A 22,863-nucleotide genomic window follows, 5' to 3' on the forward strand; every position below is an offset into this window, starting at 1 on the left:
TCAGTAGAGCGTCAGTCACCCCTGCCCACTAAGCAAGCCCCGCCTCCTCCGGCTCCACGAAGCTCGGGCACCGAAGAGAGGAGCAGTAGCCCAAAACCAGGTGCTGTATCTCTCTACCGTGAGGATAGGATGGTGTAGCTGTCGCCACAGAACCGTAAGTATTTCCTTTCATTAATAATCAACTCATGGGACGTTATGTCTATGTTTCTGCTGTTGTTGTTGTCTAGCTTCCGTTTGAATGAAGCGGCAGAGTTGACAGCGCTCCTGTCGTGTCTTTAGAGCCCGTCTCGGCGCTTAAGTGAAATATCGCTTTCGATAGAATTATTAATGGAATTTGATGCTAAATTGGTGTGTTTGAAAGCCTCTATGTAGCAGTTTGAAGTGATGGCTTTTATCTGGGCTGTGTGAGCCCAGGGTTTACGACCACAAGGGATATATTGGACATTTTGTCTGCGCTGACAAGTTTGAATTGCTGTGTTGGCAACAGGAACTAAGCAGGGCTGTGACTTTGAACGGGACACCTGTGGTTTCTCTCTGCGGAGTTCGTCCCCGGTAATGACTATTTAATTTAACCAATCCGCATTTGTTTTTGCGCTGACATACATAACAGCCAGCGTAAGCAAACTATTCCTTCCTTCATTTATTCAGTGTGTTTATATTAAATAGTGAGATTACAGTGCATTATATAGGCTAGTCTTGTTAGTCAGGTCTGAGTTGTTCAGATGGGAGACATTCATTTAAAGGCAGTAAAGGCAGTGTTTTGTATTTAAGAGGATAGGATAATTTTCCAGTAATCTGTTCTACATTTACCATCAGAGTCGAGATGGTTAGTCGATGGGAACACAATGGGCAACAATTCATAGTTAATAGTTTATGTCATTTCTTTCAGCAAAAATGCCAAAAATTCAGTGCTTCTCAAATGTGAATATTTTTCTTAGACTTCAATAATATTATATTAAACATCTTTGGGAATGGACTAAACTTGTGATGTGACATTTTTCACTCTTTATATGAATAAAAATAATGGTTGGTTGCATCCCTACCATACACACTATTGATTCATGAAATGATCATGAGCTGTTCTTTTACTTTGATACTATAAATCTATACTAATAACTATATGCATGGGTGGTGACGGACTCATCATTCACAGACATAATTGTGTCAGCCCTGCACCCAAACTGGTGTAAACAAAACTGTACTAGCCCTGAAGTTATTTTTTCAAACGGAGGGTGTATGAGGCTGGTTCATAAACCTGTAATAACATTATAGAATATGTGTAAACTTTTACATTACAGAAAAGAGTGGTGGTGGTGGTGGTGCAATGGATAAGACACATGCCTTTGGTGAGAGAGATCCAACTATGACCCATCCACCATTGTGTCCCTGAGCAAGACACTTAACCCCTAATTGTTCCAGAGGCGTGCGACCTCTGACATGTATAGCATTGTATAATTGTAAGTGTCACCTAAATTAAATGAATAGAAAGAATGGAGAAGAATGATGAAAAATCATTCATCAGCAGATTAGTTGATTAATCGCTTAAGTCAGAAAATGAATGTCCAGCTTCTTCAGTGTGAGGATTGGTTCGTTTCCAAAACTTTATGTCATTTAAAACTGAATACCTTTGCTTTTGGACTGTTGGTCAGACGAACAGTCACAGAGGGCTCACAGAGGGCTCTTGTTATTTCAGATGTTTTCTGACATTTTTTAGACCAAATAATACATAAATTAATCCGGAAAATAATTGCCAGATTAACTGGTAATAAAAAGTAGTTAGTTGCAGCCCTAGGCAGAGGAGACGTAGTAAGAGGATGCCCTTCAACCAAACAACCTGGGTTCAATCCATGCCTGCTCAGGCAGCACATCTAATAAATTGGGTTCAATCCCATGTGTTGGCCTGTAGCTGCCCTGTTGAAGTGCCCTTGAGCAAGATGCTGAGATTGAATCTCTACAGGCTTAAGGGGCTGCTGTTCGAGGCTGGTCCCCCTGCACTCTCTTGATCTCAAGCCAACAGAAGATTGTGCCACAGGAATAAATGTCTATTAGTCAGCTAATTGCAGTTTAAATGTTTATTCCTGCTGCAACATTTCTGGGCGTAAACCTCCAGCGTGGCTGACGTGAGTCAGTTATCTCTGTGTCACTCTCTCCTTTGCACAACACCCACTTAAAAGCTGGTAAATACACAGCACTCCTGCCTTGACTAATACACCAAGTGGCCACTCTGAGAATAGCCCGCCTGTGATTGCTTATGGTTTTGCAAGGTTATAGGATATTGTGCCCTACTTCCAGCCTAGCCGGTTGGTCGGTACTGACACTTATGTGAAACCATGTTTCTGCTGGTAAGGGCACAGGTTCTATAAATAGCCCCATGTTTTATGCCTTCTGATTTCCATAAAGAACAAACTGAATATATTCTGGTCTTTGCCATTTTTTTTGTATCCATAGCAACCCATGATTGAGCAGTAACACAAAGTGCCCCTTGTCTCTGTGGGAAAGAGACAGAAAGACATCTTTTGTGATGCGGCTTTTCAAAATTACATTGGTCAAGAAACTATGGGCATGCTGCTTCTCAAGCTTGTTCTCTTTCTGTCTCTCTTTTGAGTGCACATGAAAATAACTCACTGCTGAATGGCATATTGGGGCTGCTTTTTACATCTCGCTGATGCCCACATAACTTTTTCTCTGCCTGCGGACAGGAAACACAGGGGCTGGATTACTTTCAGCTGAAAAATATTGTTGGGTCCAACATGATGTCAGAGGTCAGAAAAGCTAAGTGCTACTGCCACCAACCAATCCAAAACCATATGCTGCCACATATCCCTTTTTTATTTTGTTAAAACATTGGTGTTGATGTATGAAATAGACGGATAATTTTGCCAGATGCATGCCTATTTAAAGCATCTCATGCCAGCTCTCAGTCTGATAATCACTGGATCATGCACAGCTTTAACTCTATAATACTGTGAAGAAGCTTTACTGGAAGATTCTGACACTTTATTGGAGGTAGAGTCACTGATGGGCCATCTGTGAGGACCTTTTGCAGTCCCAGTCATACTACTGTTGGTTTGATGGCAGTCCTGCTGTTTCAAGAATGTGAAGAGCCAGAAAGCAGATGGACTGGCGGCAAAGTCAGTGTCTGTGTGTTTGTCATGCCAGGACTAGAAACGCCTGACGATTCCTCGGGCTTCAGCCTGTCATGAAAACTGGTGAACCTCAGATGAGGCTTTGGTTAATGAAAGCCACGGGGCTTTATGTAAATACACAATAGGTGTTGCCTGTAGCCTGTAGCCATGCTCAACTCAAAAAGGATTTAACAGCAGACTTAATGACTTGTTGCATTATTGTTGTTTGAGTCCTAGTTGGATGATGCCATTAAAAGCAGCATTCCTGCCTGTGCACAAAGTTTGACATGTGAAAGCTTCAAGGGAACACCGGTGGTTAGCCTGGTGGCCATTTTAGGGGAATGGGAGGAGCAGAAGAAAAAGTCCAGCTGCTGTGTGTATTTGCATCTCTGCTTTTGACTCCTGACTTTAAGCAGGTCTGTGCTTACCCATAGAAACCCCTCTTAATGAGTGAAGTTTAGGGGAAATACCTGTTCTCACTGTAAGGTAATTGTTGGTACTTTTCCCTTCAGTGAAGGGAAAGAGAAAAATGCTAGAGGCAATAAAAGAAGAGAATACTCAAGTTAGATAATTTACTATGTAATACCACACAGCAATGTTATACAAAATGACCCACTGTAATTACATTGTCATAAAGCCAAACAAAATCAATTCATTTCTCATTTGCATATGTGCTTTATCTCCTCCTCCCTCCCATCAGCTGATCTCTTGAATGCTGCCACGTGTTCAAAAAAGAAAGAAAAACACACAAAGTAGTCACCTCCTCCACCTTTAAACCTTTTATTCCCTCACTTGGGCCTTGTGACTCTGTGGCATTGGCCCTTGCTACGAGCATGACCCCACATCTAAACAGATCATTTACAAGGTGTTGTTCCATTAATGATTAACTCTCATTACATAAGACAGACAGGCAAAACCCTAGCACTTCTAGTCTTACAGCGCAGGAGGCTCATTGGTGTACAATATTACAGTAATCATCACTCAGTCGTGGGTAAGTAGGGCGCTCAGTGAGATATTCGGGGACTGACATCTCCCAGCTTCATTTACAGATTTTACCGTTTATCTGTGGCAGATTGTATTCCACATGAATACACAGCTTTCGCAAATGAGGAAGTGCTGCAAGGTGGTGACACTTGAAACAAAATCTGTGCACATATGCAGTGGCAATTGTTGAGGTTTTGCTCAAAGGAAGAGTTTTGTTGCAAACTTTGCTGCTAAGTTGTGTGAAAGGGCTGAGCAGTGGAAAGCAGGTTTCAGTCTGATAATCAGTGGATCATGCGCAGCTTTAGCTTTAGCTGAGTGTGTTACAGGTATGTCAAGAGGTGCTTGATGCTGCCACCCATTACTTACTACTTATTGTGTTTGTAATCATCAGTGTAATCTTCGAAGAAGAGCTGGAAATGTACCATTGAGGCACTGAGCCCCCCCGATCCCACTGTTTGCCAGTATGTAGTGTGTTATGTTTGGATAGACCTTTTTGTTGTTTAAAGTCTAAACCACGCACAGATGTGTTTACACAGAAGTAAATATGTGAAGTTATGCGTAATGAGTTCCTGAACTTGATTTCTATCCATAAAGCTTTAGATGCAGCTTAAGAAGCCAGGCATGCCACAGCCTGAAAAGTGCGAACCCAACAGCTTGATGAGCTAATTCTGTGCTCCAGAGCTGTGAAGTAAGTGGGACGTCCCCCATATTTCAGTCTGCTTTTAGCCAATTGTTGACTGTAGCTAGCTGTATGTTATGGTGTGTGTCGGGGGTATCGAAGCACTGAGCACATTCTTTCCTGCTGATGACTCATGTCCTGGGCATGGTGCTGACTGTAAGCGAGGCCTTGGGGAACTACAGAATAAACAAGCACACACTCAAAGCATCAGACCGTTTACCGAGGATGTAGTTTTGCAGCGCAAAAAGAGTTTACACTCATTTTCATGCTAGCAAGCACGCACAGAGCACACACAGGTTTTCACTCACTGAGTTAATCCACCAGACAGGGTTGTGCCCTGCTCACATGTGCGGTACACGGAGTTTAGTCTTTGACAGTATCAGCGTACAAAGGGAGTGGCATCAAAATGCACATTGAGGTATAACACACACACACACACACACACCCAGGTTGGGGCATGTCATTTGTGGCAAGGGAAGGAATGAATGTTACATCACAGTGAGAATGTGGTGTTCCCTGCTAAGCCCACACAACCATAAACATGTAAAGGACATCTCTGTAATTATGTAGTGACCTAACACAAAACTCTTCAAATGTGTGAAGCAACACAAATCCGTTTTTATTTTGGGTTTGTCGGTTTGGGATCCTAAATTTGGACAGCAGAATAAAAAAAGAATCATAATAAAAACACAAAATGATGACGAACAGCATTTTAACAGTTTATTGCAGGAATAATAGACTATTCTAGTTTAGCGGAGTGGATCTAATAATATATGGAAGTTAAATGAGCTGAAAGCAGCCAGTGGTGAAGCTGCAGAGACCTAGTTCCCTGGATAGTTCCCTCCTATATGAGCTGCTTAATGTTGCAAATAGGACATACGATTTGCAGGTATGAGGGACACGTGGCTATAAAACCCCTTTACCTGCCTGAACTACTGAACCTTATTATAATTATGGGCTATTTTATCTTTTATCTTAGTGAAATATTGTATTTTTCTACTTGTTTCACATTAACTATGTGGTAGTTGAATCTGGTACTTGGAAATAGAAGTAGCCTCTGAATGCAACTTTTATTTGTACTTTTATGTGTTATTGATAGTCTTGTTTGTATAATGCTCATTCCAGTGGGAAGTTTTACTGTTTTTTCCGATGCTCCCATACTTGTTTACAGGTGGGCATTTGATCATAAAGCTTGTATGGTGGCCATAAACACTGAATTTGAAACATTTTTTTGAGTAAATGTCTGTACTTTGCTCTCATTTATTACATTAACCCTGAGCTGGGTTTGTGCGAGAGCTCATGATAAAAGCTTGTTATGTGTTTTTATTCTGGATATTTTTTGTCCAGCTTCCCTAAAACAATGCTACTTTGGACTTTGGGGATTTCATATCCTCAATTAGGCTGCTTACAGTTTAGTCACACAGTGAGTAAGTGATTCCTCTGTTTTTTTATCTGTCTGCTCCTGTGTGCTGCCACTGTTCTCTTTTAAATAAAGCAAAACCTGTGTGCTGCTCTGACATCAGTTTGTTTCAACCTTTCTCCGCAGTGCCGACTGCTGCGGTGTGTCCTTCAAAGGTCAGAGTGATGCTCCAGGCGGCTCTGCTGTGATCTCTTTTGCTGCAGTTTCCACAGAAACGAGACAACGGTCGGCAAAGAGCAGTCAAGTCGCGAAAAGATGACGTCGTCATCGCCTACTCACAGTGACAGCAGCGGCTCCTCTAAGCACGACAGTAACCAGGTATGTGTGTGTGTGGTACTTTAATGTTCAGTATGTGAGTTTTTGCTGTCTTTTTTTAAATGAGTTGACCTCAGATTTGCAACTTTAAATGCACCATGCACCACTGTTTGTGTATTGTAGTAAGTTAAGTATTATTAATGTGCATGTGCATGGGTAGATCAAATGGTTGAAATTTATTCAGTTAGTAATAATAATAATAATCTTTATTTGTAGAGCACTTTTCAAAAACAAGTTACAAAGTGCTTTAACAAGTGTAAAGACAATAATACCCACGAGACAATAATACAAAAACAATACAAGATAAAAGCATGAAAAACATTGAAAAGACTAAAATACACGTTTAAGATAAATATAAAATTAGTAAAATACAATAAAATAAAAGGGATAAAATAAAGTCAAATAAGATCGGGAAAGGCTCTCCTATAAAAGTATGTTTTAAGAAGGGACTTAAAAGAGTTCACTGACTCAGCCGACCTGATTTCCTCGGGCAGGCTGTTCCAGAGCCTCGGGGCCCTGACAGCAAACGCTCTGTCCCCTTTAGTTTTTAGTCAAGACTCTGGAACAGACAACAGACCTCTGCCCGAGGATCTCAAGGTACGTGCTGGTGTGTATGGGACTAAAAGTTCAGAAATATAACAAGGCGAGAGGCCATGAAGAGCTTTAAAAGTGATCAATAGAATTTTAAAGTCAATTCTAAAACACACTGGGAGCCAGTGTAATGAAGCTAAAATAGGAGTAATGTGGTCATATTTCTTTGTTCTGGTTAAAAGCCTGGCAGCTGAGTTCTGGACAGTCTGGAGTCGATCAATAGATTTTTTTGTTAAACAGGTGAAAAGGCTGTTGCAATAATCCAGGCGTGATGAGATGAAGGCGTGTAAAGGCGTGCTGCTCGAAATTTAAATTACTATCAAACCAAACACCAAGGTTCTTTGCCACAGGCTTAATGTGATTCACTAGGGAACCAGCAGATGGCAGTATTTGATTTGCCATCTGCTGGGACCCGATGACCAGGATTTCTGTTTTGTTCAGCTGGAGGAAATTATTTGACATCCATTTTTTAACTTCACAAAGGCAGTTGTTAAGTGAACTCAGCATTCCAGGGTCTGTGGATCTGACGGGCAAGTACATTTGTGTGTCATCAGCATAAATATGAAAAGAAATGCCATGTTTATGGATAATATGTCCAAGGGGAAGAAGATACAAGGAAAACAAAATGGGTCCTAAGACCGACCCCTGAGGTACACCATATTTAACTGGACAGAACGAGGAGACATAGTTGTTTACAGACACGCAAAACTTCCTATTTGACAGGTAGGATGAAAACCATTCTAGGGCAGTACCAGAGATGCCCACCCAGTGCCTCAGTCTGTCTAACATGATGTTGTGATCAATGGTGTCAAAAGCAGCGCTAAGGTCCAGGAGTACCAGGACTGAGCACATGCCTTCATCAGCAGACATTAAAAGGTCATTGGTGACTTTAAGCAGGGCAGTCTCAGTGCTGTGGTACTTCCTGAAACCAGACTTCAAATATTTTGTTATTTTCCAGTACAGTGAGCAAATAGTTGTTAGTGTTCCTGGAAATGGAGCCCTCTCTCTTTAAACCCCTTTTTTAACAGTACAATATCACTGTTTTTACAATAAGCGGTATTGCAGTCTGTGATGCTCCTGTGTCTCCCTCCAGGACAGCTGGGAGATTGTGGAGGGGCTCAGGGGGGTTCCTGCCAGCATGCAGGAGCCTGGCAGACAGGAGGGCTTCCTGCTCAAGAGGAGGAAGTGGCCCATGAAGGGGTGGCATAAGGTGAGCACCTCGCCAGCCCTTTTAAAGCCTCAGACAGCAACCGCATTGTAAACACCTCTTATAATAGAACACTGCAACTGCCTTATCTTGAACCAACAACCTATTTTCACTCTGAACTTGATTGCTTTTGATACAAGGGGTGTCAGATAGTGAGCCACAGGGGATTGCTGTAATGGCTGTATTTTAGTGTGTGTTAATATTCTGCACTGTGTTCATCACATGTAGCTTTGTTTCTTAAAAGGATAGGTGGTGTTCTAAAAGGCCTCATATCTTTTTTGGTAAAGAAATCCTGCAGTTGTGCATTTTTAGAGCAACAGTGAAATGGGTGTTGTAATTTCTTTTCTGACGATACCAGGGTTGAACTAGCAAGCCTTTTAATCCTTTAATATTCTCACCAGCTATCTTTTAATACCTCAAGCTATTTCCGTGTTTCCTCCTCTTCACCATTATAGCCCTCTGTGTTTCCTCCTTCCCATTCTTTGTATTCCCAGCCGATTACACTGTAACCCTGAGTCATCTTCCTCCCCCTCTTCTCTCTGTGTACTCGTGCATACCTGGAAAGTTCTGCCTTGCAACATGACTGAATTGCCACTTTAGTAACATTTTTACCGACAAAGGGGGCCTTAAGTACAGTCAAAGTGCTTTATCAGTGTACTCGTTTTTATTGTAAAGCTAAAGTGAACACGGTGTGCTCATGAGCTGTTGCTATGTTTGTTTATGGTCATTATCCATACTGCGGCTACATACCGTTTATTTCTAATGGTGTGTTTAACTATTGTATGACTAAAGAGTGCAATCCACCTTTGTTTCAAGGGTGGCAAATAAATGCTCTGTATAGCACCTTTCTAGTCTTTCTGACCACTCAAAGCACTGTTTACATTACATCTGCATTTACCATTCACACACAAACAGAAACTAACATTCACACACATTCTTACAGTGGCAAACAGCCACCAGAGGCAATTTGGGGTTCATCTTGCTTCAACATGGTGGAGCCGGGGATTGAGCCGCTGACCTTCTGATTAAGTAACTGGCAACCCGCTCTACCTCCTGAGCCACAGCCGCCCCTGTAATTAATTAATTAATTCTTGTGAATTAATATTGATTTGAGTTTGATTTCTTCCTACTTAGAGATACTTTGTGTTGGAGAAAGGCATCTTGAAGTATTCAAAGCGTGGAACGGATGTAGGTATTACCTCAAGAGCACCATGACCGTCTGTCATTCTTGCACTCAGACAGACACATGCTAACAAAGTGTTTCGTTGACAGCTGAAGAAGGGAAAGCTCCATGGCTGCATAGATGTCGGCCTCTCTGTCATGTCAATCAAGAAGAAAGCCTTGTGCATCGACCTGGACACGGAGGATAACATCTATCACCTAAAGGTAACTCCTCATTAACAATCTTAAGTTTTGTTGAATTCAACATGAGTTGGCGGCCTCTCTCAGAGATATGCGTGCACGCAAAATGCATCAACACCTTCATGGCTTCTCTCTCATTTACCGTTTCTGTTTCATACAAGCACACACACAGCCGCTTCTTCCAAGTCCCTGCTCCTAATTTTGACTTTATGCCACCCAGGTGAAGTCTCCGGAGCTGTTTGAGGAGTGGGTGTCAAAGCTGCGTCATCACCGCGTGTTTCGGCAGAACGAGATTGCCATGTATTCCCATGAAAGGCACCTCTTCCACTCCCACGCCTCATCCTCCCCCTCCCTTAATGACTCCCTTAGAAAAGTAAGTTGTCCCGTTGCTCGTTTGTGGGAAACATTTAAAAGAATGTCTTTGTTGTTGCCTTAAATTTGATGCAGTGAGCTTGCTATTGCCTCATCCTCCCTCATCTGTGTTCCTGTCTCTAAAACAGAGGGCTACGCTTACCAAGCAGGCGTCAATCCACCAGGCTAAGTTCAGTTCTTGGCTCCATTCCTCAGAGGACATGGACAAGTGCTGCAAAGGTTGGTTGTTGTTTTGTCTATTTCTCTCTGCTCACAAATTCTTCTTTGTTGCCCTGCTTTGTCAACAGTTTCTTAAAGTGTGTCTCACTTGCCGTGAATCTTTCATGTTCTGTTTTATTGCTCATTACTGTGCCTGCACGCACCCAAACTTTCATCTAATAATAATTTCTCTTTCACTCAGACTTGGAGGAATGTGAATCGTACCTGCTCGAGCTCAACCTGCTGCTGAAGAGCATGGAGGTCCTCCACCGCACATACTCAGCCCCAGCAATTAGTGCACTACAAGTAAGAACATTCCCACAGATTAAGTTAGCCATGATGCAAAATGCATTGTATTAAAGGTTCAGTGTGGAATATGTCTGAGGATCAAATGACAGAAATGCTACCTTAGAATGAGACATTTCTATCTACATAACCGCATGTCCCCCTTCCATGGACGTCGCCTTGTTGTGCCGTCATGTTTTATGGACAAACAGCGCTACAGAGCGCATTTTGTCACAATGTTCTTTTTCTTCTTCTTCTTGTAAAATTCAGGCAGTGTAGACACTCATCACTACATTTAATATGTACGTTCGAAGAAGAAAAAGTAATAGTATTCAGCAGGGGTCGGCAAAGAAGTTTTACATTGGAGCAGTTTTTTCAACTATTAAATGTGCATTCGATTAACTCAATCAGTAAAGTGCAGGACTCTCTAGAGAGTTGTGTGTTTGATGCCGTGTTGGGACAATTTTTTTTTTCTCTCTTAGACAAACTGATTCTGCAGCGACTGTTTCTCTGGCTCACAACACAGCATGTGCTGCAGTGTGTGTGATCTGTATTCATCAACTTAGGGACGCTTTTTCATTTCCCCGGTGTCTCCAGGCAGAGGACATTTAGGGGAATCACATTTCTGACCGCTCTTTCAGAGGTGTGTCAAGCAGGCTACAGACTCTTTTGAAGTCATTCAGAATTTTTCAAAGTAAAAGCTCAATTCAACTCCAAAGAAAGCATTGCTGCAAAAAACAGTCTTGCGCTTTAAAATTTTGTAGGCAAAACCACTAAAGCGGAATTGATTATGTGAGTAACTGTTGCTGCTGTCGTGACTGAGATCTATTTCAGCACCGCTATTCAAGTTTTTTTAATTTTTTTTCCGCCATAAAAAAAGCACCATAATCTGGCTGCAGGACAGATAGTATTGCTGGAGAGCAGTTTTGGCGCGGGTCCATAATCAGAGAGTCAGTGTTTGTATAAATATTATCTATTATGTGGTTTATAATGCACTGTGGTGCAGAAACAGTGACAGTGTTACACACTCTTGGCTTACATTTTCATGTTATCTGTCAGTGGCCAAGTCACAATAACATATGGTTTTACTGAATAATTAATTAAATATAATTTCTTGACTGGCTACTCTCTCCTGTCTCAGAAGATGACACCTTTTGTGCTCTGTCAGCTACCGTAGCTGTCCTACGCTCTTTGAAAGGGAAGGGGGCAGTGGTACCTGGACAGTTGGTTGCAATTTGCAGCATCACTGCTAGATGCCACTAAATCTTACACACTGGACCTTTAAAACTATTTGCAGTAATAACCAATGTATATGCGTTCGCCAAATGTGTGGGTGGGACAGAAAAGTGGCTGATACTCCCAGGGAGAAAGAAGTGATATTATGCAGTGGTTCTCAAAGTGGGGTCCACGGACCCCCGGGGGTCCTTAAGGGGGCTCCAGGAGGTCCCCAGCAAATAGGAGATCAGTTTATTTTCACTATAATTCCATCCATAAGTAAAACAATGACAGAATGTATGACTATTTTGGTCATTGGGTTTCATACACTTTCTGTAATAAAACCTAAATCTAAAAGCAAAAATCCTATCAGATGGGCGACCCTCAGACAAAATATTGTCATTTTCTAATTTGTGTCAATTTAGGGGTCCTTGATCTGAAAAGGTTTGAGAACCACTGATATATTGAACTCCTGGAATGAAAGAGTGATGAAGACATTACTTTTTTGGGTGATTTGAGTAATTTTGTTTACTAACACCTTAATATTTCTTGTGGTAATACAGGCGTCAACTTATGACATTCCCAAAAAAGAGAAGAGGCCGAGGAGATGGCGATCCAAAAACAATGGCAAAGAAACCAAAGCCACACTACAGGTACGTTTTCTGCTGATAATTATTTAAAAAAGGTGTTCACAATCATTCAACAGTTTGGATGAAGGGAAAACATTCGCTTAAAGCTCCTCACTTCACTCTGGTTTTGTCCACCAGGTCCCAAGCCTCCACGCCTCCAACCCCAGTCTCTATACCGCTGAGTCAAACACCAAGGAGACCTGTCCTGAATCCCCAGACTCACCTACAGACGTGTGCCGTTTACAGGAGGACTTCTGCAGGCTGGCCAACAACAGTGAGTCCCTGCCTGGGTGTCTGCATTTACTGTAGATAGAAAAAGATGCTTTTTTTTATAAGTGTTTGCTTCCATATGGTAAGATGGTTTCCATGACAACCCTGTACCTGTCGTCACCCTCTATTTTTTCTCTGGCATTTGCTTCTCTCAAGTCCACGCCACACTGAAATCAGCCTTTAGTTCCTTAGCCACAGAAAGAGACAGACTGAGACACACCATTGACATGCAGGCCCCACAGCCAGCGCAGGTCATGGGCTTGAAAACCTCCTATGCCTCAGTGAGTATCTCTGTGACTCAAAAATCAGGGTTCTGCACCAGCCTATTACCACAGGTCCACTTTCACTCAACTTACTTTTTATTCTTATCAGGATTGTACAGATGGGCCCCACTCCTTGGTCCACCAGGCGTCCAATGACAGCAAAGCATCCATCCCAGAGTCGATATCAGAGTTTTTTGATGCTCAGGAGTACCTCCTCTCCTCTTCCTCCTCTGAGAATGAGGTGAGACACAATATACTACCTTATCCTCTTCCTCATCTCTACGCTTAGAACCAAGGGCATATCTCTATTAAGCAACTAATTGTGTTGTCTATAATATTTCAGAAATTGGGGGAAAATGTCCATCACAATCTCAAAATCGCATTTGCAAATGACGTGATACTTTTGTCTAAATAACAGTCCAAACCTCATAGATATTTCATTTAAAATTGATGTAAAACAAAGAAAAGGAGCTGATATCAACATTTGAGAAGCGGGGGTGATTAGTTTTGCCGCAGTAGCAAAGAATTTGACATACAGTACATGACAACAATGACAACAAGGCCGATTAAAAATACAGGGTCAGACAAATGGGTAAAATAAATACCAAAACATTAAAAGTTTAAGTTCAAGTGTGCCTTATGTGCAGACGTTACCTATTCTTTACAGAGTTAAGCAGAGAGATAGCAGAGGGTACGAAGGAGAATTTATATCTATTTGTTTTGGCTGGTGGTTGACTGAAGCATGATGAACATGATTGATTCTGCCTTCTTAAGCACATGTCTATTGTACAGTTCAGTTAGTTTTATCTGCTGAATCCCAGTGATTTTGATACTAACTTTATTTACCATAGCTAATGTGTTTTTCCGTTTTAAACTAAGAGAAACATACAAGCAAATAAATGAAAAAGTAAAGACAGACTCAATAAAACATTTATAAAACAATGTCATCAGGGATGTGTCCACTTGAAACTTAGCTAACTTTCTCAGACAGAAGAGACGATGCTGACTTTTCTTACTCAGCATGTCTGTTTAGTTCAAAGGTCAGCTTGTTATCAATGATGATTCCGAGATACTTGTACGACTCAACAATTTCAACCTTTTTACCACCTATTATCGTCTTTTCAGGAGTTTGATGGTGATGTCTAAAATCAATGCATATGTCCTTCCACCAGTTTAAAAAATAGGCTAGTACAGGGCCGTGAGATGTTTCAGTGGTGTCCATTAAACTTACTATGACTGTGTCATCTGCAAACTTTACAATATGGTTATTGGTCAGTTCGCTACGGCAGTCGTTAGTGTACATAATGTATAGAAGAGGAGAGTGGACACAGCCTTGATGACTTTCAGCACTACAGTGATCAGACAACTCAAAGTCATGTCTAATAAAGGGTTAGTTGTGCAGAAAAAGTAATCTGCCTTATTACTCCTAGAACTGGGTGTGGCTGGTGTTAACAAAACTAATACCTGCAAGTCACAACAAATACATGGATGTTTTTTCTTTTACACTGGGTGCATTCTTCTATTTTTCTATCCCAATGACTGAAGACCTTTGGCTTTGTGTGTTTTTCGCTCTTTGATTCTGCTCTTCTGTGTCACTCGCTGACCTTTCACCATTGATTTTCTGTCTCCAGGTGTCTGACGATGACTCCTACATCAGTGATGTCAGTGACAGCGTCTCCATGGATACCTACAGCAACGAGGGAGGCAGTGAGAGACACAACTCCGGTAAGTGATACAGTAACAAGTTGTGCGTCTGTGCATATTGTGTGTGTGAGGAGACATTGACTCCCTCAATGGGAGGGAATGACAGAGACAGTGCAAAGTGCTTATTCTGTCTAAAAGAGGCATGGCCTGTCTATCTCGGTGCACTAGCAAGCCACTGTGTGCTTTTGTGTTAGCATCAAATAAATTATGTCAAGAATCTGAAATTACTCACTTGCATAGATAATGTGTTGAACGTGACCACTACCAACTACCAGATGTTTTTACTAATCCAGTTAACTGTTTCATCGTGCAGTATTTGACAAAGCATCTGTGTACAGGCATCATTAATTCACTGCTATAGATGGTGTTAGTTTTCTATTTTCACTGCATAAACTTTTGCCTCCAGGCAGCACAACAGAAAAACTGCGATTAACTGGTATGATTAGAGCTTGTGCAGAGAAAGGGATAAAATGAAAATGTCAAGATCAACATTTGGTGTTAATCTTCTCAGTATTCGTCTTTAGCTAGATCTTTCAGGCTGAAGCTAACAAAATTTGTTTTGTATATTTTAATTTGACCATTTTAATAAAAAAAAATATCAAGTTTCATAGTTTCTCCTAGAATATCCTTATTTGCTGTCAGGAAATTTAGACCCTGATGCAGCCTGTGGGTGGTGCTTGTGTGGCTGGGTGAAACAAGCTTCACCACTGAAGTGATACCGTATCCTCAGCAAATCAGGTTTGAACCTCAGAGAGTTTACGACATCTGATTTTCAGATGGCCACATTTAAACAACCGCCAGCTCTCACTCATGCCCTGTCTCACCCGTCACTATTCTTTATAATATACACTCGTCTCACCACTCTCGTCTCTAACATTACTCCACTCTAGTTAGCAGTGTGGTGACACTGACTCGTCGCCGCTCCACGCTGCCCTCTCCCTGCCCCGCCAGCAGTGTGAGCCTGTGGAACATCCTGAGGAACAACATTGGTAAGGACCTGTCCAAGGTGGCGATGCCAGTCCAGCTAAATGAGCCACTCAACACCCTGCAGAAGCTGTGTGAGGAGCTGGAGTACAGTGAGCTGCTGGACACCGCCAACCAGACACATGACCCTTTCCAGCGCATGGTGAGAGGAAAGAAAATACACTTGATAATACTGCATGCACAAACCTGCAAGAGCAATTGTATATACACGCTTCTGTTAGAGGCTTTAATAAATTTTTCATTTTTGCAAGCAAGAAGCTTCCAATTATCGTTTTTTTCCCCTTAGAGTATTTGTCGCACACTTATAGTCAAGTGTCATGTCATCAGTCTCACACCTCTACATATTATACAATATACAATACAGTTCTAATACTGTAATATATTAATATTGTATTTACTTGTACATAAACGCACATTTATCTGCACCTATGTGTCTGAACACACACACACACACACACACACACACACTGTTATTATTGTATACATACATATATATACACACAGTCATGTTCACAACCTCATGTTGACAATCATGCCGATACTCATTCTCTCTGATTTTCTGTGCAGGTGTATGTTGCTACATTCGCAATATCAGCGTATGCATCCACCTACTATCGAGCAGGAAGTAAACCTTTTAACCCCGTCCTGGGAGAGACATACGAGTGTGACAGGCCGGATAAAAGCTTCAGATTTATAGCTGAACAGGTAGAGGTCACGGGGTTTACACTAACACTACATGGGATCACAGGATAGGCCACCTTTCAGTTTACTTAACAAACAATATGTAATACTTGAAATGATTGAAATCATGTTTGAGACAGATTTTCTTGCATTTTAGCATGGATATGTAATTTTCAAATTTAGGTTGTCCTCTCAGATGCATCAATGAAAGCCTTGTCCACTAGAAGAACAGCGCCCTCTTCCTGCTTTATGCTTTAAAGCAATTTACATGACTTCTCACAAAATCCAATCTACTGTAGTAGCAATGAACAATGTAAAGCGTGAAAGGCATACACTGACCTGCCCTTCTTCTAGTGGTGGTATTGTTAGTTTACCGTTTTCTGATCTCTCAAAATAAATTTAGTACTGGTTTATGGCTGGCAAAAATGTATCACCTTTCCCACCTTTTGTTTTTCACTGATTCATGATACAACGCCCTGAGCTACAGTGTCTACTGTGGTAAAGCGTTTGATAAAGTGTCTTTATCTCATCTTGTATCTCTTCTATCCATTTCCCAGGTGAGTCATCACCCACCTGTGTCAGCATGTCACGCTGATTCAAGGAACTTTTCATTTTGGCAAGGTGAGCCAAAACATTTTTTTCCCTCCCTTTGTCTGGGTGTATTTGTAGATTGCGTCACAGCTGCCACAAATATTTCTTGTCACATGCTCATTTAACCTCATGTCGGCATAACTTTCAACTGCATGTTAATTAAGTGCTTAATTTTAACAAATGACCTCATTAGTGCAACCTGACACTTAAAACTCTAGTGTTTTGTTAAAAAAAACACATTGTCCCAAAGCACTTACCTGTTGTTTTATGATCTGTATCTTTTAGATGTCCGATGGAAAAATAAATTCTGGGGCAAATCCATGGAACTTGTTCCCATGGGAACCACCCATGTCACACTACCTGCGTAAGTCCTTTACTTATTGTGTGTGGGTGTGTGTTTGCCTGTCCACGAGTGTTTACACTCTTGTATGTTTAATGTGAGTGTCCACATCATTGTGCACAATAGAAGCTGTGCCAGGAATGAAATAACGTGCATTTTTCTGACACTGATTTCTCCAGGTTCGGGGACCACTACGAATGGAACAAAGTGACGTCCTGCATCCATAACATCCTGAGCGGCCAGCGCTGGATCGAACACTATGGAGAGATGTCCATTAAAAATATCAACAATAACGCCTGCCAGTGTAAAATCACATTTATCAAGGTTAGGAAAAATGAATATTTAAATCACTGTCTGTTTTTAATAATTTAGGTGAAACGTGTTTTTCATGGCTTAACAAAAATTCCATGTGGGATGTGACTTGCTCCTTCAGTGGATTTCTTGCATAGTGCTCTTGTAGTGATAAACTGTACATAACAAACTCTTACTGCTGTTTCTCCCCTGTTGGTATTGTATTGGTTTGTCACATGAACATCTGTCAGACTCTTGTTAAGAACTAATTCTTAAAATGTATTCCTTTTGTAGAAAGATTACTAGTTTTCTTTAAAGCAGTAGTAAAACAGACATGCTTCCTTCAGCGTGCTGGACGGTCAATAATATCAAGGCAAACAGCACCAACTTGTGGACAAGTCAATTTTCAAAATTTTGAACATGGAAATTTAGGTAGCATAAATCCACTCCTGTTAGCACTCACATAAATCAGAGAGTATTCATCGCATGAGTGTTAAATGTGATATGGTGGATATCACATACAAGGAATTTACCTCTTTTATTTTGTTTTTATTTTTTTAGGCAAAGTCATGGAGCTCTACAGTGAACGAGATAGAGGGCGTGGTTATGGATTCAAATGGGAAAGTTGTGCACTCCATTTTTGGGAAATGGCACGAGTCAGTTTTTCAAGGAGACCCACCCTCTGCCACATGTATATGGAGAGCAAGTGAGTGATTGGTCCCTTGTTGTCCTCAAACTGAGAAGCACAGGATTCAGCTGGAGATGCGCAGACAACCCTATTTCAACTGTTACTTTGTGTTTGTGTGTATAGACCCCATGCCAGAAGACCAAGAGCAGTACTATGGCTTCACCAAGTTTGCGGTGGAGTTAAATGAGCTGGACTCCACCCTGAGACCTTTGCTGCCCCCCACAGACACACGCTTCAGGCCGGACCAGAGGTTGGCACTCTTTATCAGTCTGTAATGTTGATCTCTATTAGTCTGTCCACAGACATCATCTCTACCCATTGTATAAACGTCATACTTCATTACTTTCATTACTGTTTAATCATATATTCTGGTCTAACGGTCTGTACATACGACCCTGTTGTCTAAATAGATTTAAAGCTGCCAAATCAGATCATTTGGCCCCACAAAAATGTTTTACAAATGTGTTTTTGCAAAGTCTGGTCGAGCCCATGTGGTGTGAAGCACCAAATGTCTGAAATATGAGCGTAACCATGGCAACACACCACGAGTTTAAGTCCAATGAAGTCACAAGAATCATTGTCCGCTCACATAGAGGTTTTATTTTAGTAAGATTCTGACCCCCATCATGTACTCTACCCCTTCGTTAGGTACTTATATACATTAGATTGGATCAACAGGTTAAAAGTTTTTCCTCTGTTTTTTCCACTATGACAAGTTGCTGTGAAAAAAGCCTGTCTGCAGCTGCTGTCGCAAATTAATAGAGAAATTGTGTTTTAATTGTATTCACGGTGGTAGGTTATTAGCTGGCGTGCTACCTCTGATGCTCAGTTTTGCCCTGCAACAGTTTGCAAACAACTTCCTGATTTTCTGAACTGGTTGTGTCAGGCAACACTGGCCAACAATTATTTGAGAGTCACTCAGACAGGACTGAAGTATTGAGTAGAGACATTTAGTAGCTATATTGGGACAGGAAAATGAAGCCACAACAATTACTGTAGCGTGTGGGGAAATAGTGAGATGAATGGCGGTGGCACTCTAGGCGGACCAATTATCTCCTGTATATAATAATATATCATAATATATAACATTATATATAAAATATAACATCAGTAATAATGCCTTAATAATATATCCTGACTCACTCTCTTTCTCTTCCTTGTCCAGGCTGTTGGAGGAGGGGAACACAGAAGGAGCTGAGGAGCAGAAACAGAGGATAGAGCAGCTCCAGAGGGAGAGGAGGAAAGTGTTGCAGGACAACAACTTAACACACCAGCCACGCTTTTTCAAGTATGCTGCTGTTTCCTTGTTTGTGTGCATATGTGTCTTTGTGCTGGATTTACGAACATCCCGAATAAAGAGTACTAAATTGCGTGTGCATTCTAATATAGTGCACGTGCAATTGTAGTACCTGTTATGGGTGCTCAACTAAGAAGTATTGCGTAGATGACAACAGGTGCAAACATAATGGAGGTGACAGTATTTAAATGAGGGTTTTGCGGGAGGGAAAGCAGTCCCTGCGTAAATCCTTGGTTTGTTTCGTTCAGTGTGTCTGGAGTATGTGGAAATCGTATGTACCTGCCCATCCTGCCACCACTGCTTTGGGAAACCCCAGTAGAAACAGACACAGTATGCTGGAATGACCCAGACGCGAGGAAATGTCAGCAGATCGTGCTTCATCCAGCCAGAGGGAACAATCACAGACCGTCCGCACCGTTCCCGGTCACTCCCATAGGTCACTCCGCAGTCTCCTGTCCCTGGCCCTGTACACCCCAACACCCCATTCCTTCTCCGATACCTACATTGGTTTGTGTCGTTATTACGACCGGCGCACTGTGAACAGTTGGTGATCATTCCTTCTGGCTGGATGAATTTTATGCGTGATCCGTGCACTACTGCAGCTGGGGCTCTCCACAGCGCCACGCAACTTTCTAAATTCTTCCACCTCACAGAGAAAAGAAGTCAGGTTGAAACGAAATTGGCTTTATTGGCATGAATGTTAATACAACAGTATTACAGTCCAGTATAGTTCATCGAATAGTTATTTTATATCTATACATTGGATATAGAATAACATTATCTAATATTGTTAATTTCTCTACGTCTTCTTTCATTATTGCTGTGTCTCCTTCTCGCAACGATAACCGCAGCCATCCCTGCGCAACACCTGGTGGTTTGCACCTTCTTTTCAAACGTATTAAATACAGATGCTGTTGCACTCACATGAAATTGCTTTTAGGCTTGTTAGATCACGTTGTGTGTAGTAACTAAATGTATTTGCATGTTCCCCTCCATTACTTTGCACAATAAAATTGAAATGCCCCAAATTGCATTTTCATTAAGGCAAAAATAGTAACTGAACAACAGGTGCTATCTTGCACTTTTAAAAGACATCATTCTGCGTGCACACCGTTAGTAGATCAGCTAACATGTTAATTTGCTGGTGATATCAAGTTTGCACACATTGAAAGCAGCACTTAAAAAGAGAAAGTAGCCTGTGATAGTGACACACAGTCATTCTAATGTGTATCTCTGTGTGTACTCACATAGTACACAGGTTAGAGTTATACAAGAGAAAATCAGGCAAATTGTTATTGTAAATATGAGCAGAAGCTAGAAAGGAAGATGAGGGAGGACAATTTAAGGCAGGCATGGCAGGGACAATGAATCATGTTAAATTACACAAATTCTTTGGCAGGTTTGATATGTCAGACATCAGTACTGAGTAGTATCTGACAACAGCATTGCCTTGGAAAGGATGTTATTACAACAGTTTGTCTCTTGTCTTAATCTTCACTTCACTTCCACAGTGCCTGGTCCGAAAACATCAAAACCACTGGTCTTAGATGATTACCGTCCAATAGCCTTAACATCTACTGTAACATAATCTTGATCAACCAAAATGATATATCCGTTATGTTTCTGAACTATGCATTTAATACTATAAAACCACATATTTTAATGGAAAGGCTGTTACTGCTAAAGGTAAATAGTAGAATCATCAAATGGGGGAGTCCTTTTTGACTATTTACTCTTTACACAAACTGATGTATAGCTAACTTATATGATGTTTTAAAATTTGCTGATGACACTGCAGTTGTGGGTCTGATCATTGAAGATGAAACAGAGTATAGTGGATGTGTAGATGAGTTTGTTGATTGGTGTCAGGCCAGTTTTAGATAACAAGAAAACTAAGGAAATAATTAAAAAATTTCAGAACAAGCAGAAGGACACCAACAAATACTATTAATAGTGACTGTATTAAAGTTGTAAATTAATATAAATATCTAGAGACATTAATTTACTGTCATGGAACTTAAAGACAGATGTCATATGCAGGAAAGGATTGCAGCGAATTATACTTCGTCTATACATCTCTTTTAAAGTTCATTTGTGAGTGAGTTTTATATGTTTCTGCTTTATTGCTTGGTCACTTGGAAACTTAACTTTATTGCATAGTATAGTTTTTGGATAATTCAACTAGATATTGATGTCTAATGGTATTGTGAAAGCTGATTTGGTAATATAACAGGGTGAACACTTAATTTAAATATGAGTGATAAATCATTCGAGATGTATCAATCATAAAAACAGATTTCATTTGTCTCGTGTCTGCAGGAAGTCTAACAATGACACGTGGGTGAGCAACAACACGTACTGGGAGCTGCGCAGAGACCCTGGCTTCAGTAAAATGGACTTCCCTGTATTGTGGTGACCTCTGGATTTAACCAAACCTCTCCACTACAACTTATCATAGAGAGGGAAGTATAAAACTGAACTGAGACCAGCCTCCAAGTGACCATCCTCCGAGTGTCCTGACCTGGTTAACATAATCATTTAATGTCATGGTAACCCAACCTATATTGACCTTCTGCTTCCTGCTTGAGGACTAAGCAGAGGTTTTATTTCTGTTGTCGATTATGTTCCTCCTTAAGGGTACATTTTCTCCTCTCATTATCATAACTGTGTCTGTGTAGACTAAAGATTCATATCATTATGTCCTGTTGCATCTCAGCAATTACCAAAGTGCCTTTTATTGTAGTGCCTCACTCAGTCAGCTGCTGTAGCAGTTATGCAAAAACACTTTTATTCAGAGACTTTAAAAACTCGTTTGGATGATGTCAGCATGATATGTGCAATTCACTGGAGAGAAAAGGATCAGGTTTGGAAGTGAACGTGTTCAAAGGTTCAAAACCTGCTCAAGTATTCCTCCATCCAGTCATGACCCATGGACATCCTTTACTTAAACCAGTGGCTGATCAGAGGTTGTAATTATAAAAGGACTTCAGCCTGCTTTTTTTGCTGCCTTGTTATAATCTGTAATAACTGCAATAATACTCGAGTGACTCTCAAAAGACGAAAATAAACTGTATAATGGATGGACAAGTTATGTTGTGTCACACTTTGTGTTTGTATTGTTTTGTATGTGATTGTTTTTCGTAAAATAATGATCCTCAAAAGGTATACCTCTTTTGAGAAAATTATAATTTATAAAATTAAATGACAAATCTAAAGACTAAGATATTTTACATTTTTATAAGATTTTTTTAATTGCTTGTTTGGATCAATTGGTCATTAGTGGAAGGTAATTATATTTAATCAAGTACTGTACTTCTTCTAGAGCACCTGGAGAAAATCCACTCTGACACGGAGAGAACATGCACACTCCAC

The 22,863-nt window shown here is 40.9% G+C and overlaps 1 protein-coding gene across 1 annotated transcript; it reads left to right on the plus strand.

The window, feature by feature from the left end:
* On the plus strand, positions 1 to 22,582 carry LOC119907376 (oxysterol-binding protein-related protein 3-like). Its single transcript, XM_038725120.1, has 22 exons — positions 1 to 154; positions 6,335 to 6,526; positions 8,208 to 8,324; positions 9,456 to 9,509; positions 9,594 to 9,707; positions 9,904 to 10,056; positions 10,184 to 10,274; positions 10,456 to 10,559; positions 12,317 to 12,406; positions 12,521 to 12,656; positions 12,809 to 12,933; positions 13,025 to 13,156; positions 14,547 to 14,640; positions 15,510 to 15,745; positions 16,171 to 16,308; positions 16,842 to 16,905; positions 17,161 to 17,239; positions 17,395 to 17,539; positions 18,068 to 18,212; positions 18,318 to 18,444; positions 19,360 to 19,482; positions 21,811 to 22,582. Exons 2-22 carry the CDS (start codon positions 6,464 to 6,466, stop codon positions 21,905 to 21,907), a joined length of 2,427 nt encoding a protein of 808 aa, XP_038581048.1. The 5' UTR covers positions 1 to 154; positions 6,335 to 6,463; the 3' UTR covers positions 21,908 to 22,582.
* The last annotated feature ends 281 nt before the right edge of the window (positions 22,583 to 22,863 follow it).

The sequence above is a fragment of the Micropterus salmoides genome, unplaced genomic scaffold, assembly GCF_014851395.1.
Source record: "Micropterus salmoides isolate LMB-PRFRI ecotype aquatic unplaced genomic scaffold, ASM1485139v1 Ms_hic_scaffold_17, whole genome shotgun sequence".
Classification (NCBI taxonomy): domain Eukaryota; kingdom Metazoa; phylum Chordata; class Actinopteri; order Centrarchiformes; family Centrarchidae; genus Micropterus; species Micropterus salmoides.

Bases quoted from the DNA above. Each gene is read 5' to 3' on its own strand.
- LOC119907376 (XM_038725120.1), top strand. From the start codon at position 6,464: ATGACGTCGTCATCGCCTACTCACAGTGACAGCAGCGGCTCCTCTAAG. The intron at 8,325-9,455 runs GTGAGCACCTCG...CTTCCTACTTAG, and splicing joins CCATGAAGGGGTGGCATAAG to AGATACTTTGTGTTGGAGAA. The intron at 10,560-12,316 runs GTAAGAACATTC...GTGGTAATACAG, and splicing joins CAGCAATTAGTGCACTACAA to GCGTCAACTTATGACATTCC.